This window comes from Rhagoletis pomonella, unplaced genomic scaffold (genome assembly GCF_013731165.1).
Source record: "Rhagoletis pomonella isolate Grant_MI unplaced genomic scaffold, Rhpom_1.0 Rhpom_scaffold_00005, whole genome shotgun sequence".
Taxonomy (NCBI): domain Eukaryota; kingdom Metazoa; phylum Arthropoda; class Insecta; order Diptera; family Tephritidae; genus Rhagoletis; species Rhagoletis pomonella.
Genome location: NW_023458559.1, coordinates 64,257,238 through 64,275,656, shown reverse-complemented (window position 1 = coordinate 64,275,656; position 18,419 = coordinate 64,257,238). Strand labels below are relative to the sequence as shown.

General features: G+C 35.3%; 1 protein-coding gene across 1 annotated transcript in view; it reads left to right on the top strand.

The window, feature by feature from the left end:
- LOC118740178 (serum response factor homolog A) overlaps positions 1-16,896 on the top strand; it is a gene marked incomplete in the record, with an annotated part of 224,529 nt that extends 207,633 nt beyond the window's left edge. The window contains 1 exon segment of the mRNA XM_036471675.1: positions 16,454-16,896. Coding sequence (XP_036327568.1) covers positions 16,454-16,896 — 443 coding nt within the window.
- Positions 16,897-18,419: the final 1,523 nt, after the last annotated feature.

Below are 18,419 nucleotides of genomic sequence, written 5' to 3'. Positions count from 1 at the left end.
TTTTGTTTCGTATTTAAATCAGCGGCAAAGCTAGCTGCGCGTGCGTATTCAATTTGCAATACTTTTAATTTTCGTCAACACAATGCGCTCTAATACGAATACATTGCCGGGAATTCGGTGTGTAATTGTATGTGCGTTCGTATATACCCGAAAGCACAAAAGCCACTCGCCGCATATCGATTACAATCGGGCACGTTTGCAATTTTTGCGGTGACTTTTTTAATGAAATTTCATTGAATGATGAAAAGACCGCGCGTACAATAGATCTGAAGCAAAAAAATCACAGAAATGGGTTGCCACAAATATAGAACGCGTGCGAAGGGTCGAACTGCATTGCTGAAGTGGGTCGCTTATGGAGTGATACGCACAAGTAAACATTTGTTGGTATATAAAATTTGTAATGAAAATTTGTCATCAGCTTAAAGTGACAACAACGCAGCAGCAGCAGTAGCAACGAAATTCCCACATTCAACGCAAGTGGCATGCAGCGTGTTGCAAGGCACCCATATCCATGCACATACAAAGCATTCGCTTCCATTCCATTCATATTGTCAAACATGTCAAACCAATCGCAAATATTTGGTCGCATTAATTCATCACAATTGCAATCAGTCAAGCCGATCGATTGGCACACACATAGGACATACATATGTACAAGGACAACAAATGAATGCAAGCCATCACACGCACCCATACAAATATACATATACTACCTTGCATTTACTAGGACTCACCCTTCTTAAAACTGCCTGCACATTGCGGTTTTTTCTCAATGCTCGACGCAAATTAAGTCAAGTTGAAAGATAAATTACCGGCTGCTGCTACCACATTTCAGTTGCAACATTCCCAATGACATGTATTGTACATAGTAAAATTAATTCTAGCAAACAAAAAGTTCTTTAAAGATGATCAAAAAAAAAAAAAAAAAAAATCTCAAATCATCAACATAACAAAAAGAGCGCGCAAAACAATGAAAAAAAACGGCATTGCGTTTGTTCGCAAACAATGCGCATAAATTACTTGCACATACGCACTGATTGTGCGTAGTCGAGTGTAATAACGCCATGTCCACCGGCTTGGTGGCTTTATTTCGCTGAGATTGATTTATTTATTTGCATTTGTGTGGCAAACAAATTGCGTTTGCAATAGTGTCAACATATTTTTGGAATTTCCTTCTAATAAATGCTCGCAAATCTCAGCTATTTTTCAAAAGCTTGGAAGTGCAATACGTCGTAGGTTATGTCGCAGAGGGATGCACATAGGGCCAGAAGGCATTCCAAAACGGCCAAAAGTCAACTTTAGAATTTTAATTTTTTATGCTAATAGCCAAAATATACAGTATTTAAGGGAACTGATAGTAAAATATTATAGCAATTGAACCAATACCGAGGTCACAATTTCATTTTGTTTTAAAGAGTTGCATTTGAAATTTACAAGTCCGGTGTATAGTAAAATTGCATTTTTTTCCAGAAAATAATAAATATTTCCCTTTTGTCTTTTGTTTCTTATTAATAAGATTCCGTAAAATTAAAAAAATAGTAAAACAGAATTCAAAATAGCCTTTGCTTAAAAGAATTAGACATAGTTTATTGATTCAAGCGTTCATATTTATGATTTGTGGTTGCTGTCGTCTGAGGTCCGTTTGACTCGCACACCCTCGAAATTTCGAGTAAATTGTGAAAAATATGGCAAAAAATTCACAAATTTGGCAATTTACTTGAAATTTCGAAGACATACGAGTCAAACGGACCACAGATTCGGATTCAGTAGGTTGAAATACATACCGATAGGTGGGTCTGGTCAAAAGAACACACGACTTTTTTGTTTGCGGACCAGTGAAATTAATTTAACATTTTTAGTCTTCCGAGTTGCTGATGATGAGATAAGTTACGAGATGATGAGGATGAATAAAACATAACTGAGGATTCATCCACACTTTATTTTATGTTTAATTTTAAAACTGAAATTTGAAAGTGTTCATATTTTGCTGAGAGAAGCAATCAATCCCCTTAATTTAATAAAATTAAAAAAAAAATATTAAAATAACAATTTAATAAAGAAAATGAAACACAAAAAAAAAAGTTATAAAAAAATAAAAAAGCGAAGCCTAATTCATACCTAATTGGTAAAAAATATAAAAAAGACAAAAAAATGCAAAATATGAAAATAAATAAAAAGGCTAAGCCTAAATTCATATCAGTCCAGCGCCTTCGTCTTGACCTGCAGGCTAAACTCAAAACGTAGAATACGTGATATTATTAAGATCACATTCAAGTTTAAAACGGTACATGAAATATTCGTTTGGATGGTATTGAATTAAATTAAATTAACCAATATGAATTGCAAAATATTAATACTTAGCAATAGAAAAGCAGATCCACATTAACTTCAATAATATGTACCATAAGCTTGCGTATGATATTGTAATACCTACATATTTCATGTGCCTGATGAATTAAGTTAAAGTTTATTTTTTAAATACTTAAAAATATTTTAAAACCAAAACCTTGTTAAACCTTTATCGACTGAAATACATATTTTATTACATATTTAAAATGTGTATCTAATTCCCTTCATTAAAGCCGAATTTAATTTCTAAAACATATGGCAACCCTCTTTAATAAAATTAAGCAAAACCTTTTTTGGAAAATGTGAATTCATACCTATTCTTTAATAATTCATTTGACTTTAACATTTGAGTTTAACATGTACCCTCTTTAATGTTATAAATACTGAAACTGAATTTTTCTTAGTACTCCTTTCTTTGAAGCCAATATTTTAATATTTCATATAATTTAATTTAATTCGACTTTTCAAACAGATGGCAATCCTGTTCAAATTATTTTTAAACCATAACCTCATTAAACTTTTTTCGTCTGACACTTGTATTGCCATACATATTTAAATTATCTATTCCTCTTAATCCAATTTGATTTTAGTTATAAAATCAGGTGGCAACACTCCTACATGCAGTTTGAAAATAAAGTTTCTACAAAGAAGATTTGATTATATCCACATTGAAGTAATTTATATAACCTATTGCTTATATTGAATCTAACTTTGTAAAAAGGTTGCAACCCTCTGCAAAATATTTTAAAACCACAACATCTTTAGTCTGACAGCCATTTCAGGATAACCGTTTCAATTTTCTGCTTTTATTTAAGCCGAACTTGCTTTTTGAAACAAGTGACAATACTCCTACATACAATTAAGAAAAAAAGCCTTTTCAAAACCATTTCGACCGATACTCGTAGTGTAATAATTGCTTTAACTAAAAAATAATTTGAATTCCATTTTTTTATCAGGTGGCAACTCTTTTTGAAAAAATAAGAAGTTATTACACATCCACAAGCCAAGCCCTTTAATTTGATACCTCATTTTGTAAAATCGAAAGAACGGTACAGATCTGATGTGACGAAAAATTGTTCGCGTATTATGCATTCATATGTACATATATACATACATACATACATAGATTATCTATCAAAAAAAAACATATGCACAAACTTTAATCAAAATATGTTCGTATGTATGTATTTACATACATACGCTGTGATTAGGCTGTAAATATCGCGCCATCTGTTATTCAAAAGCCAAAATACCTACACACACATTCTCTTTGTCTCCTTCTCGCACTACCAACGCATGCACGTGTTTGCAAGTTGATAGCGAAGTGATTTTGTATGGAAAGTCATTTAAATATGCCCAAATATTTGAATAAAATAAACATGCATAGAAGATATCAAGGTATCAAATTTACTCAGACAAGATAGAATCCATTCAAAAACAATTCATAGTTTTTGCTTTAGGAAATTTCCGTTGGGATTCTCAATATAACCTTCCGCCTTATACGAGCCGATTAAAACTTATTAATACTTATTACACTTGCCAGTCGCAGGGAAACGCTTGGTACAATTTTTATACCCGAGCGCACTTGTGCACAAGGGTATTACAACTTTGTTCACATAACGGTTGTTTGTAACAGGCAAAACGAATCGAGATAGATATATACAAATGTATACTTAAATGAACAGGATGAAAAGAGAAATCGATTAAGCGGTGACTGTCTGTCCGTCCGTCCGTCTGTCTGTCCGTCCGTCTGTGTACACGATAACTCGACTAACAAGTAATTTTTAGCACAAAAAAACCGACTTCAACTCCCATATAAAAAAAAAAAATATATATATATCTCATGATCCGCTGATCGGATCTTAACCAGATTAGTATGGGACCACCTCTGAGACACTACCTTTCCGATGCAAAAAGAATTATCGAACGTGGTCCAAAGTTATGCGGTAACATACATAAAAAAGAAAATAAAAAATAAAAATATTCCGACGAACTGATAACCTCCTCCTTTTTTGGAAGTCGGTTAAAAATTAAGATATCTTAACGAAATTTAGTACGTGTACTTCTTTCGGGCGTAGGTCGGATGGTATTGAAATGGGAAAAATCGGACAATAACCACGCCTACCTCCCAAAATTGATATTTACAATAACTTTTAGACAAAAAATAAGAATATTATAAATTTTTGAAAAATGGGCGTAGCCACGCCCACTTATGGTTGCATGTCTATATCTTGGCAAAAGCTGCACCGATTTCTTCCGAACTTAGCACAGTTATTGGCCTTGGTATAGGATACCAAATGGCCGAAAATTTAAAAAATCGGACAATTACCACGCCCACATCCCAAATAACGGTAATTTGGAGAAATACGAAATCTTCGATAAGACAGTAAATATTAAAGCTAATTTATTCAAAATTGACGCTTGCAACAATTCTTTACCAAGAAATACGTTTATGATAAAATTTTGGAAAATGGGCGTGGCACCGCCCACTTATGATCTCATATATGTATCTCGGTAACCGTTCTACCAATTTGTACCAAACTCGTTATGGTTATTGTGCTTGCCACATAAAAGCAAAACGTTCAAAATTATTGAAATCGGACTAAAATTACGGCTTTTCATATATTTCGAAATTTAAGGACGCTAATTTACTCAAAATTGATATACCCCGGCTTACCATGAAAAGACATATATTTAATATTTGCGCCGGGTATTTAATGTTCGGCTCCGCCCGAACTTAGACTTTCTTACTTGTTATAGTTAAATTACTGACAGGCTCAATTTCAAGTCCGCTTCTTCTGGGTGAAGTTAGCCTTAATGTTCCCTCCTGGGTATCAAGACACTTTTGTCCCCTATTTGTTAAGGCTTGTAAAACTAATTTTGAATTGCACGACCCACTCCGTTGCTTATGCCAGGATTTTAACTCTCATTCCAGCACGTTTGATATATCAGATCCACTTTTCAGTATTAAGGAAGCTGTACTCTCCTCTCTCAATAAATTAATTATTAACATAAAGACATAAAATCAGCTGATGAATTTAGTTCTGTATCTGAACAGTTTTAGATCTCGGCACTTAACACGATAGGCAGGAGTAACGTGACTCGGCGCAAAAATTGAAAATACTGGTTCCGTACGTACGGCGGGAATGGAAGATAAAAACCGTTGGAATATTACTAGTATCGCGCCGTTGTCGAAAATCTACCAACTCCCTTTTTCATACACTTTCACTTTGTTAGTGGCGCTTTTTAGATTAGTGAGCACCTCTTGATCGCCCACGTCGCTAATAGTATTAGGTGGAGTGATATCTTTTCCGTTAAATAATTTTATAATTCATAGGAGCAGTAGGGAGGAAACGATTTTTATGAGATTTCGTTAGCATATTAATATATAGATAGTCGACTCGGCTCTAGAGGCACCTATCGCATCAAATTTTGGCAGGTACATTTCTCTTGTAAGTAATATGTATTTTGAATTTGAAGCAAATCGGATTATAAATGAAGTTTTTCGGAATAACTCCACACCTGCTCCACCTACCGGAAAAACAAATAAAATGCGCACCTCCTCTTTGAAATACCTTTCGAACAAAAGAAGAATCATTCAAATCGGTTGGAAAACATAGGAGCAGTAGGGAGGAATATATTTGTATGGGATTTCGTTAGCGTATTAATATATAGATTATCTTTAAACAAAAAATTTTTTATCGGCGTAAAATCAAAAAAACTATGTGAAAAAACCGTCTTCACGATTTTACAAAAAACGCTGTGTAAACAAATTTAATCCCTTCTAGCAGCTAATGTCCAGCCTAGAAAGTTGCTTTGCGCAGTTTTAATGAAACACGATCCGAGGTGTTTAGAAAGTGTTGAGAAGTTTCCATCTTGCCGTAGCGCATGAGATTCTATTAGGCACTGCACGTCCAGATCTTTTGTCAGAACGAACAGTTGGCATTTGATCAGTTTAAAACACCTTTGACTGGCTACGGCCAACCAACGGCTATAACGATCCTCCAATTTTGGAGTGTTCCCCCATTACTCAGATAGGAAGCAGAACTCGACTGATGCCAATAAGGATTCACTAGGAAGTTTTCCAAGGATTATCGGCTATCAATATTATAGATACGACAGTTTGTTTGGAATGCCCTCGGAATTATTCGTATCTATTACCTTGCAAAAGCGCACCGAATTCGCTGGGAGAAATCTTTCCATTTGCAGGATTGTCAAAAAAGAATTGAATTATTATATAAACGAATTGCAGCCTGCAGCGGGTCGTCCCTGTATAACTGCGGCTAAAAGTAGTAACCGTACTACAAATTCGTATATACGCTATTCTGCACTTAGGATTGAAGAAATGAAAGAGAAAGACATTTTAGATATTACACTCATATTTAATGTTTACTTATGCTAAGTGTAATTTAGCTCGCTTTCTATGTCGTTTTTAAAAAATTATTTTTAAAGTAAGGTGCTCGAAAATGTTTATATTCGCAAAAATAGGTAGAATTACAATTGAAACTGTGTAATGAACAGCATTAGATATATAAGAATTTCTAGCAATTAATTAAAATTACTTGCGACAAAATCAAAAATATTCATTTTTGTATGGGCTATTTTCTATGAATCTGCGTTATTGCTTTTTCAAAATTCGCTAATCCGTTTTTACAAATTATGGCCGCTGTAGTCCTATTGTGCAGCGTAGTAAAGCCTGCTGTACCAACATATTTTGGGCTTGCTTAACCGGCCAAAAATAATATTTGCCCAGGAATACACCGTAGGTTATCACAGGAATCTCCATATCTTCCCTGCCATCATAATTAGCTTCGAGGGTGCCCCGTTTAGTAAAATCATCAGCCTTGCGATCCTAAAGCCCTCATCGCCGCCAAGCCTTGACCTCCTTCCAATCGACTGCTTGAAATATCCAATTCAACGTTTTGGCGTTTTGGCGAATAAAGCAAAAATCAAAAATTTTTTACTGCTGCTAATACTAAAAGTCCTCAGTTAGTTTAAACCGTCCCCTTTCTATTATAAAATAAATACCCGTTAGTCTCCGCTTTGCAAATTAAAAAAATCTACGCCATGTAAATTGCACTTGTTGCACGAAAAAAAACCGCAAAAGCTATCACCAAAAAAATATAAAAAATCAACGCGATTTTTTAGCTGGTCCTCCTCACAGTCTTTCGAAAGACAAAAGACTTTCGTAAGACAGTTTACTATTCTGGCTCTACCTTAGAAGCTCCTTACAGTCTTTCGAAAGACTAATTGCAAGATCTGCTAACGAGGAGGTCTTAGCGCTATGCTGTTCGCCATTTAAGTTTTTTTAACTAAATTAAATTAAAAAAAAAACGTATAAATTTTTCTTTTAAAAATAATCAAGCGTAATAAATAAAAGAGATTTAAATTAAAAAATGAAAATAAAGCAAAAATAAATTATTAAATGATTTTAAAAATTAAATGAAATTCAAATATTTTTTTTTATTAACTAAAAATAAAACAAAAATTTGACTAAAGAAAAGAAAAAGATTTTGGGCATTTATAGAGTATTATGGCATTTCGACTTAGGTATTCCGTAATAATTTTATTGGTTGTTATATATGTAAGTAGTTTGTTGGCTTCCAACTTCTGGCAAACTTATCTGATGGCCAGTATTATTGTTTTCTCTCACTGCCTGACTCTTTGCTTGTTTTGATCTGATCTTATGTCTCCACTAGTTTAATTGTTTAACTCATTTCATTCATCGGTTGAATTATATATATAGGCAGATTATCAAAACTTTAGAGCGCCTGCTTGGTCGAATACGTGGTCGTAAACAAATTCATTTTGCCGATTTATCTCTATTGTTTCATCAAGCGTGAAAGTTCATTATTTTTTGTAAACACTCAGTGTGATTTTGCAATGGTTTTTCGGATAGCTAGAAATGTTGTCCCAAAAACATATCGTATCTACCTGGTCTTGTGCTTATTTGTTTTCTGCATAATTTGTGTGAAAGAGAAAGAGATGGGAAAAAAATGACATTAAACAAAATGTCACGAGTTATGTATGTAAACCAAATTACATTTAGCCCAACATTTTTTCTTACAAAATCAAGAATTTCCCTTAAATAAATTTCATAAAATTCTCTCATTGTCGCCTGCTTTGTATTTGTCCACAAATGTAATTGAATGCTTGCAATAATGTTTTTTAGGCCGCTGCTCATATGAGTATTCAATGCAAATTACGCTATTTACGTAAATTTTATTACCACCATTTTTCGACGCCCATTTTGCTTTACTTTCTCATACATATATACATACATATGACCCGTTCGCATGGCGTAAAGCCAATACTTTTTAACCAAATTCGCAAGCAAATGCTTTATAACATTTGCGCTAAAAAAATTGCAAGATAAATTTGTAAAAGTAGCCAACGAACGCCCAGAGAAATGCGAGCGGTCACACATGGCGTTAAATGCGCCTGGGGATATGCTTCTGCAATTGGCTAAATGTATGCTAATCTCGTTGTCGTTGAATGTTTTTGTTATACGCTGTTGTGGGATTTGTTAATGTGTGTGTGTGCCTTTCGCATGGCACTAAGGGATTTTCAATTTCCGCACTAAATCAGCCAATTTTTGAAGATGATTGTATATTTCTTCTTATTTTATTTATTTTCTTTTTTGAAGGAACACACTTTTTGCCTGCTACTTTACACATTTTTTGACCTTCTTTAGGAAGCTCACACACACATGGTGCTTGTTTGTTGTGCCTTTTATGTCGTCCTTTGTTAATATGTGTAGTCTGCGTGCTACATCTTATTTAATAGCTTCCTTTGCTGCAAAACAATTCTCTTTTCACCCTTTTATATTCCCTCAGGCCATTTATTTGTCGCTTTTGTCTATATTTGGCAACTTTTTTCTCAACTTTCTCGGTTTATGCTCCTTTGTATGCCTTTTCGTTGGATTTGTTTGCATTTATGCGCCATTGTCAGTCACAATTTCAAGCCATTATCTACGCTAAACGACCTCTCGCCTCAATAAGCAATCACTGTGATTGAAGTTCGTAACCCATTGCTCACCCTTTTCGCCGGTTCCTTTAAAAATACATACTTATTTACATGTATACATATATGCATTTTTCGTTATAAAGTAATAAACATGCATACAAAGACATGCGATATTATCGAAAGTAAATGTGTGTGTTAGGCAAAAACAAAATACTGTGCAGAAAAGAATATGTCTTATAGATTTTTATCCATGTCACGCATACAGGCGCGTATTTTTCAGTAAACTTCGCGAAAATTTTCGTAAGTGGATTTGCAGTAGCTTTTGTAGTGTTTGTAGGCGCTAAATAGGATAACTGAATACATTTGAAGCAATTTCTTTAAATTTAAATAAATTAAAAACTGTTTAAATTTTCTTGATCAAATTCTGCTTTGATTATCAATTTGTTTTGCATTGGTAGGCGCAGGTATAAACTGAAATTATTAACAACTTTAGTAATTAGCCGTAACCTTCTTGTAAGCGATGAAACACTGCGAATGTAGAAGGAAACCACGACTGAGGACTTCGCGAATGCTTTTTTCCACTTAACTTCTGAATATAAATAGACTTTTTGTGTACTTATAATCCTCATAAATTTTTATGTGATATATCCATTGAAATCAAGTGGCTAATTGTACCAATGGACAGTACGTTACCACATTTGTTGAGAAGATTCTACAGCGTTGATTTTGCTGGGGCTTAGTTTTGACTCTAAAACTTTCATTTGGAAAAAACTGACAAGGGCAACATGATGGAAATTAGCTGGAAGTCATACGCCAGCCTTCCACATATCTAAGTACTTCCAAATTGAGCAATGGAAGTATCCGTTAAATTTTGTTGGTAAATATATACATATCTACTAGTGAACCCGCATGGCGTTAAAACGCCTAAATTGAATTTAACTTTTTAAACAGGTAAAACCCAATTCAAAAACCTCAAAGGGTACTGCCAATGATTCATCTAAACCATTTCTGAGTGATGAGAGGTATCGCATGGTATCGGTTTTCATTTCATCAAATTTCAAATCACTCTGTATTGCTAAAAAGGTTCTAACTGTAAAAAATAAAACCTTATTGCACACCTATGTAGAATCCCACGTTGGAGTATTTGTGTAACAAAACTGATCAAATGTCATATTTATCAACTTTGATCTTTAAACTTATTATTTCTTAAGGTATATAATCGAGCAGTTATACAAGTTCCCACTTCTACTTGTCCTTTGACGTACGTCAAAGAGAACATAGTCCTTTTGATAATATATATATTTTGTTTTCTCTCCTTTAAATACCTGCACTTCTTTCTTTATTATGATTTTTTTTTGGATCAATCTTAAAAAACAAAATACTAGACATAAAAGAAGAAAGTGTGCACTGTAATTTTAAACCAAATTGTCGCGATTTGCTCTTGATGTTACATATCGTCACCTGAAATGCAAAAAGACGTAACAAATATCGTCGCTGAAATACAAAAAGTCGTAACTGAATAAAAATTCAATATTCAGTTTTTGATTGATATGACGGATTTCATCGAAATTCAACTCCCACATCAGTTATGGTGTTGTTACGTCTTTTTGCATTTCAGGTGACGATATATTCGATTCAATCACTTCAAATGGGGACTTTGGGGAATTTATTTTAAGGAAAAATTTTAAAACAGTAATTTTGTTTACTTGTCGGGCAATATTTTTTTCTTAGATAAATATGTACATTGGATCCTTGCTTAAAGGCCTCTGTGGTAAAACTCTCCCCCTACGTCCCCTTTTTTGCTATTTAAAGTGAAAGATTAAGTTCCTACAATAGGGATTTCCAGCAAAAATCTTCAAAATTTAGCTATAAAGAGAATCGATATTTAAAAAGCTATAGGTCCGACCTTTAATTAGGCAAGAATTAAGTAACTATCTGAAACCCTCATCATTCGTGATTCCAAAACTTAAAATGATTATAAAAGACGGGGTGCTTTTTTAAAAAAATAATAATATTCTGATCCGATTCGGCTGGCAGCCAGGACCTTGAAAACAGAATTTTGTTAAAAATTTTCATTCCTGGAAAATAATAATTTATTTCCCGTATCCACCTATCTAGCTGGCTATAAGCACAAATTCTTCAAACCAGTCGCAGAAGAAACCATTAAAAATGAATTACAAAAACTAAAATCGAAAAACGCTGATCACGTTACAAGTTCTCGAAATTCTGAAACCGCTAAAGGAATGAAAATGAAGTATTCTTTTTAAAAAGCTTCAGAAAAAGATGACACATCTGGTTTGGTTTGTAAGCGCTGTTTAAACAACGATCTCACCATTATGCTAGATTCTTCAAGTGAACATGAAATTCAGGAAGATACATCCGACATTTGCAGCCCCGAAGCAATTCTCATTACTTTTTATTAAATAGGATTTTCAATTTTTAAATTCAAGTACTAAATAAAATAAACATTATTAAAAATTACTAACTTTAAAATTTTTTTATTTACCTAAATAACTTAGTTTACTTACCTGGTTATTTCTTAAAAATACTTGATTCGCATCCGCGGATGTCTAAAATTTCACATTCGCAACATCCCTACTTGGAATGGTGGACGACAGGAATTATGCCCGAAAATTTTACCGAAGAGCAAGGCGACTTACGGAAGGTTTCAAGACCAGGGCGTACTCCAGTAAGAACAACAATGGCGACCTAATAACCAATGTTCAGAGCGTACTTTAATTGTGGAGGGAACACTTTTCCGCCCTACTAAATGGTAGCAGCACGGAAAGTTGTGGAGAAGAAGAACCCGAGCCCCCAGTGGAAGATGATGGAGTCGATGTTCCACCGCCTGAATATGATGAGGTACGAACATCAATAATGCGGCTGAAAAACAACAAAGCTGCTGGAGCTGACAGCATGCCAGCTGAGCTATTCAAGTACGGCGGCGAGGAGTTGCTAAAGTGCATGCATCAACTCTTGGTCAGAATATGGTCAGATGAACGCATGCTCGACGACTGGAATTTAAGTGTGCTCTGCTCAATCCACAAGAAAGGTGACTCCGCCATTCGCGCCAACTACCGCGGGATCAGCCTTCTAAGCATAGGTTACAAGGTCTTATCGAGCGTATTGTGTGAAAGAGTGATTGGGCCTTATCAGTGTGGCTTTAGACCTGGCAGGTATTCACAATACGCCAAATCTTGGAAAAGACCCGCGAGAAAAGGATCGACACTCAGCACCTATTTGTCGACTTTAAAGCCGCTTTTGACAGCACTAAAAGGAGTTGCCTATACGCCGCTATGTATGAATTTGGCATCCCCTCAAAACTTATACGGCTTTGTAAAATGACGTTGAGCAATACCACCAGTTCCGTCAGAATTGGGAAAGACCTCTCCGAGCCGTTCGCCACCAAACGGGGTTTCAGACAGGGCGACTCCCTTTTATGTGACTTTTTTAATATGATGTTGGAGAAGATAATAAGAGCTGCAGAACTGAACCGCTCAGGAACAATTTACTACAAGAGCGTGCGATTGCTGGCTTATGCCGATGACATCGACATCATCGGCAACAAAAACCGCGAAGTCTGTTCTGCCTTTTCCAAGTTGGATAGGGAAGCAAAGCGAGGACAAGACGAAGTATCTCCTGTCATCAAACAAACAGTCAGCACATTCGCGCCTTGGAACCCACGTCACTGTTGACAGTTACAATTTCGAGCAAGCAGAGTCTGGCCAACAAGTGCTACTTTGGACTGAGTAGGCAATTCAGGAGTAAAGTCCTCTCCCGACGTACGAAAACCACGCTCTATAAGTCACTCATCACTCGTGCTGGTATATGGCGCAGAAGCATAGACAATGACAACATCCGTTGAGGCGGCTCTTGGAGTGTTCGATAGAAATATTTTGTGGAATGTTTATGGGCCATTACGCGTTGGCGACGTCGAGTACCGCAGACGATGGAACGATGAGCTGTATGAGCTTTACAACGACATGGATATAATGCAGCGAATTAAAATACAGCGGCTCCGCTGGCTTGGCCATGTCGTTGGAATGGACACCGACGCTCCAGCCCTGAAAGTATTCAACTCGGAACCCGTTGGTGGTAGCAGAGGAAGAGGGAGGCCCCAACTGTGATAGAAAGATCAGGTGGAGAACGACTTGGCTTCACTTGGAGTTTCCAATTGGCGTCAGTTGGCACAGAAGAGAAACGACTGGCGTACTTTGCTGAACTCGGCCTGTAATAAATAAGTTAGCTTTGCAAAATTTAAGTAGGTGCGCAACGTTCATATCTAGCAGTGTAAACCTAGTATTATTATTATTGCATATGTGAACCTAGCATTATGATTATTGCATATGTAAACCAAGAATTATTATTGCATATCCATCATATACTAATACTAGTATTTATGTATTAAAAGAGTTCAGTTGATCTTCAGCCATACACACACTAGCACTGTACATCCGGCAACCTAAAAGAATGGTATTAAAATAAAGCTGTACATTCATCAACCAGTAAAAATATCACTTGTTTTAAATAAGCATATCAAAGGACAAAGAGCGCTTATTACACGGCCAAAATCACTTAGGCGGTTACAGCGCCAAATAAGAAGAAGAAGAAGGCTTCTTGAGGTGCAATCCTATGGATGCGGTTGGCATACATGATTTTATTTCCTGTCTCGATGAAGACGATACGGCAGGCGAATTTTTGAGATCCGGTCCCACCTCCGCAAGTCGGCTATGGTATGACCTAAGTCTTGTTTCCTGCACGTGTTGTTGCGTTAGTTCGGACCAACAATAAAGCTTTTTCTTCAAGAGTTAAAATGGGCAAAGTTTTGTACCCAATATAAATTCAACACTGCAGTCATAAGTTTTAAAAAATTCCGTAATATGGCTTAAGAAAAGTGTTCACAAAGTGAGCTCTCGATGAAAGGAAAAGTTGATCGCAAAAAATTTGGTAAGCATTTCCATTTTTTTTTTAATATTTCCTCATACCTACGGCATTTACAGTCCGATCTTAAATTATGATATATCGATGTTCTTGTCTCAAGCAGAACATTTTTTTTTGTTCCAAAATTTATTGGCCTCAAGTACTCCGTTCTACTTAGCCACCAGATCTCTTTTCTTATAACCCCAATGACCACCCTAATGTCAGTAAGTTGAACTTCGCCAAAAATAATTACACATTTGTGAAGGAAGTATTCCGATGCGAAGACAATTTCAGCAGTTATACTAGTCGGATATTAAAGTATGATATATCGATTTGTTGCCTTGACGATACTTTGTTTTTGCTCCAATGTTCATTGACCTTAAGTAACCCGTGCTATAAAGTTGATTTATGTTTTTATCACCCTAACGTACCACCCTAATGTCAGTACATTGAAGCTTGTCAAAAATCATTAAAATTGTGCTAACAAAGTATTTCGATTATTCCTATATGTAGAACTATTTAATTAAAAAAGTGTTTATTGCCGATTGGAGGTGTCACCGGGAAATGTAAAACGCTGATTTTTTTCAAAATTTTTGCATTATCTTGATACGCGGTTTTGTACTTTAAACGACGATATATTGATAGTCCTAGGGGCATTTAAAGTTTTCCATTAAAACCAATAAAGCGATGAGTTAACAAAATGCATGAAATTATAATTAGATTCCATATTTAGGCGATTATTAACAGCCTCCTCTCCAAACATTTTTTACTTTCACTAAGCTAATTAAATTGAGCTTTCAAAATGCAACACCAAACTTTTTTCTAAGAATCGGAAACACCTTTTTCAATTAAGTCAGCATATAAACCGCAAATCATGATAGAATCATTCAACGCACACGCCTGCATATATATATATATCTCTAGCTAACACCGCCTTATGGTCTGATTATGGCAACTTAAAGTAACTTACGGCTCTCATTTAAAAATTCTGTTAAATGGATGTTGCTTATAATTGAACAGCCGAAACTTAACGTAACTTAATGCCACGTCGAAATCTGTTTCATTTTGATTCTCTAAGTTCTGCGTTCCGTTAAGTTAAGTTAAGTTGCCATAATCAAGCTTTGACTGTCACCTTTCGTTGGCTAAAGAAAGAAGTCAACATTTACCGCGCTTGCGTGAGAGTGCGTTAAATATTTTCTGCTTAGCGGCAAATTAAAAATTCAAACAATGTGTTAATGCTTCACGCCCAACATGACCGCTAACATAACTTCACATATGTACATACATGGCCACATTTGAGCACATACTCACTCATATGCATAACTTTGCATAGCTAACTTCTCCAACTCGAAAATAAACTTTTGTCTATCGCATCAGCATAATTAATATGCAAAAACAACAAAAGGCACCCAAATGCTGATAACAAACTTACCACATATCTACTATATTTATAATTTTTTACTGGCATGTTAGGTGTGAGTTTTAACGAATAATAAAAAGCAGCTGTGCGTCGGTGGTGATGGCAAAAAACTTCTGGCACGGCGTTGATGAGTTGATTGTTGGTTGGGTGACTTTACAAGGCAGATTTGCATGATTTTACTTTTGTGCTGCGCTCTCTCTGCTTCACTTCGGTTTGTTTGTCCAAAAAAGGATACATTTACAGCTTTATTATAGCAGCTTCCACATCGTCATTTCCGAATAACCCTCTTTTATTTTATTTCATTATGAATATCCACATAAAATTTTGCATAATTCATTAATTCGCTCGTTAGTTCATTCAGTAGGTGATTTCGCTCATACACATAAACATTCATGTGACACATTAGAGAACGAGTATTGAGAGATTAACATTTAAAAGTTTTTTTTGGACCACCCTAATATAAAGTCTACTAAAAAGGAACAAAATGCGCTGCTAACCACTTTTGAAACTTAAAGGGGCTCTCTATAGTACAGGAAACCATATCGATACGTACCGACAAATGTAATGCTTGCATTTATGTTAATACATTAGAGCGGGTCGTTCGAAAGGTTGTACGAAAGAATTTTTTGTAAAAATTCTGCCGCTTTTATCTTGCAATTTAAAGAGAAAGTATGTATACATACACATGTATGTAAGCATAATTGCTCCTTAGGTGTATTTTTGATAAAATATTCACAAAAACAGATACTCACAAAAGCAAATTAAAGTCCTTTAATTTTTTCTTTTTCTCTATTGTAGGTAAATCGCGTCATTTCACGGTGAATGGTTTTAATACGCATGCACAACAGCAACAACAACAATTATCGCAACAGCAAAACCAAAGTGACGTGCGTAATATTTACAATAATCCTTATACGCCACCGCCAGCACCAACTTCCGCACCTACCCAACAACAACAACAAACACATCGCTTGCAGCAACAACAACAACAACAATTGTTGTACAAGTCTATCGCCAGCGGTGTTGTTAGTGGTGTTGGAAATAGTGGCGCCAATCAGTACGATTACCCACCAACAGCCTCGAGTGAACTTCAACTACAGCAACAACAACAGCTACAGCAACATCAGCAACAATTTCAACTACAACAGCAACAACAACAGCAACTAAGTAACGTCTTGGAAGCAGACACTTTCACCTGCCATAATAAAGGTAGGAACGGAATGTTTTGGCTTTATAACTAAAAAATATATAATTCTTGCTTGAAAAAAACATATGAGCGATTCCAGCGTCACGGGTGGGATATTTTATTTGAACTGAAAAAATTGTTCTTTCTTGTTTAAATTTAAGTATAAGGTGCTGAACAATTCTACATTTTGATAAAGCTACACCTAATTGACTATTATGTGAGTAATTACAAAATACGAAAAAAATGCTAGCTTACTATTATGCGGAAAAAATCTGAGTTATTTCTTCTGTCACGCGGACGCACGGAGCAGATATATTTTACGAAAACTCTGCGAATTTATTTCACTTTTTTGTGTGAGCTTGATGTCTTATAATAAAACAAAGAAGCACGAATGCAAACAAAGCAAAAACTACCACCAAAAGAATGGCTTTATTATTTAAAAAAAATCCGAAATTCCTCTGTCACGGGTGAAACAACATTTGCCACAGGTGGGACACGTACGAATTTTTATATGAAAAGGAGCACCGTCAGCCGAAAAAATACTAAAAATCAACGTGATCTCCTAGCGTCTTGAATCGTATATTTTTCCATTTAAATTCAGTACGCTATGCAACTGCATACCTAGAATTTTTCTAAAAATTATGAACAAATAGTTTAAAATGTTTGGCTGTAACTGTTAAAATTTGTTGAAGTTTATGATTTTTGTTCGAAGTTTGAAATGTGGATTTATGTGGTTCTGGTTATGTAATGCGCTAGGCTCTTATAAAAAAACTATGAACATTAAATAAACAAAAGAAAAAAACAAAACTGGTCAAATTGTCACTTAACTTAATCAGCTGATCACAAGGGTATATAGGTAATGGGCGAACTCGCGCTTCCGCCCTTCACCCCTGCGTCCACCTCAACAAACAAATAAAGCTTATCAGCCCTGTAAATCAACCTCTAGCAACTGTACCACCCGTAGCTGTCACGGGTGGGACATGCTTGACCGTTGAATTATACTTATCTAACTATGTATGTGGAAACGAAAATGCAATTGTGGTAAACATTGACAATGAAGTTCTAACATTATGTAACAAAACCGAAACACAACTCCAAAAAAGTCCTTAAAGCTTTACAACACCAAAAAAAAGGCCAAAAAAAATCTAAAAGTCCCAAATATGTCCGACGAATTCAGGAAAGTCTCAAAACTTTCTTAGTTGAAGGCAATCCAACTTTCAAACAAAACTCAGAAGGTGCTTTCAGTAAAAATATTGGCGAAAAGTGAAAGGGGTGACAATCAAAAAGAAGCGGATAAAAATAATGCTATTAGGTTAGAGTAGTTCGAAATTCTTCAAACTTTTTTTTCTACAAAAGTCACTAGAGCAAAGTATTGAACAGTTAATGGACACGTTAAAAAATACAAAGTATTTCAAAAATTACCGAAGAATTCTGAAAAAGCACCGTAACTACTCCGAGAAGTTCCAGAAGTTCCTAGGAATCAATAAAAGTTCCCAAAAGTCTCAGACAATTAGATATGTTCCAAAATACTTTGACGAATTCCGAATCTCCTTTGACGGTAAACCTCCAAAAAGCGCC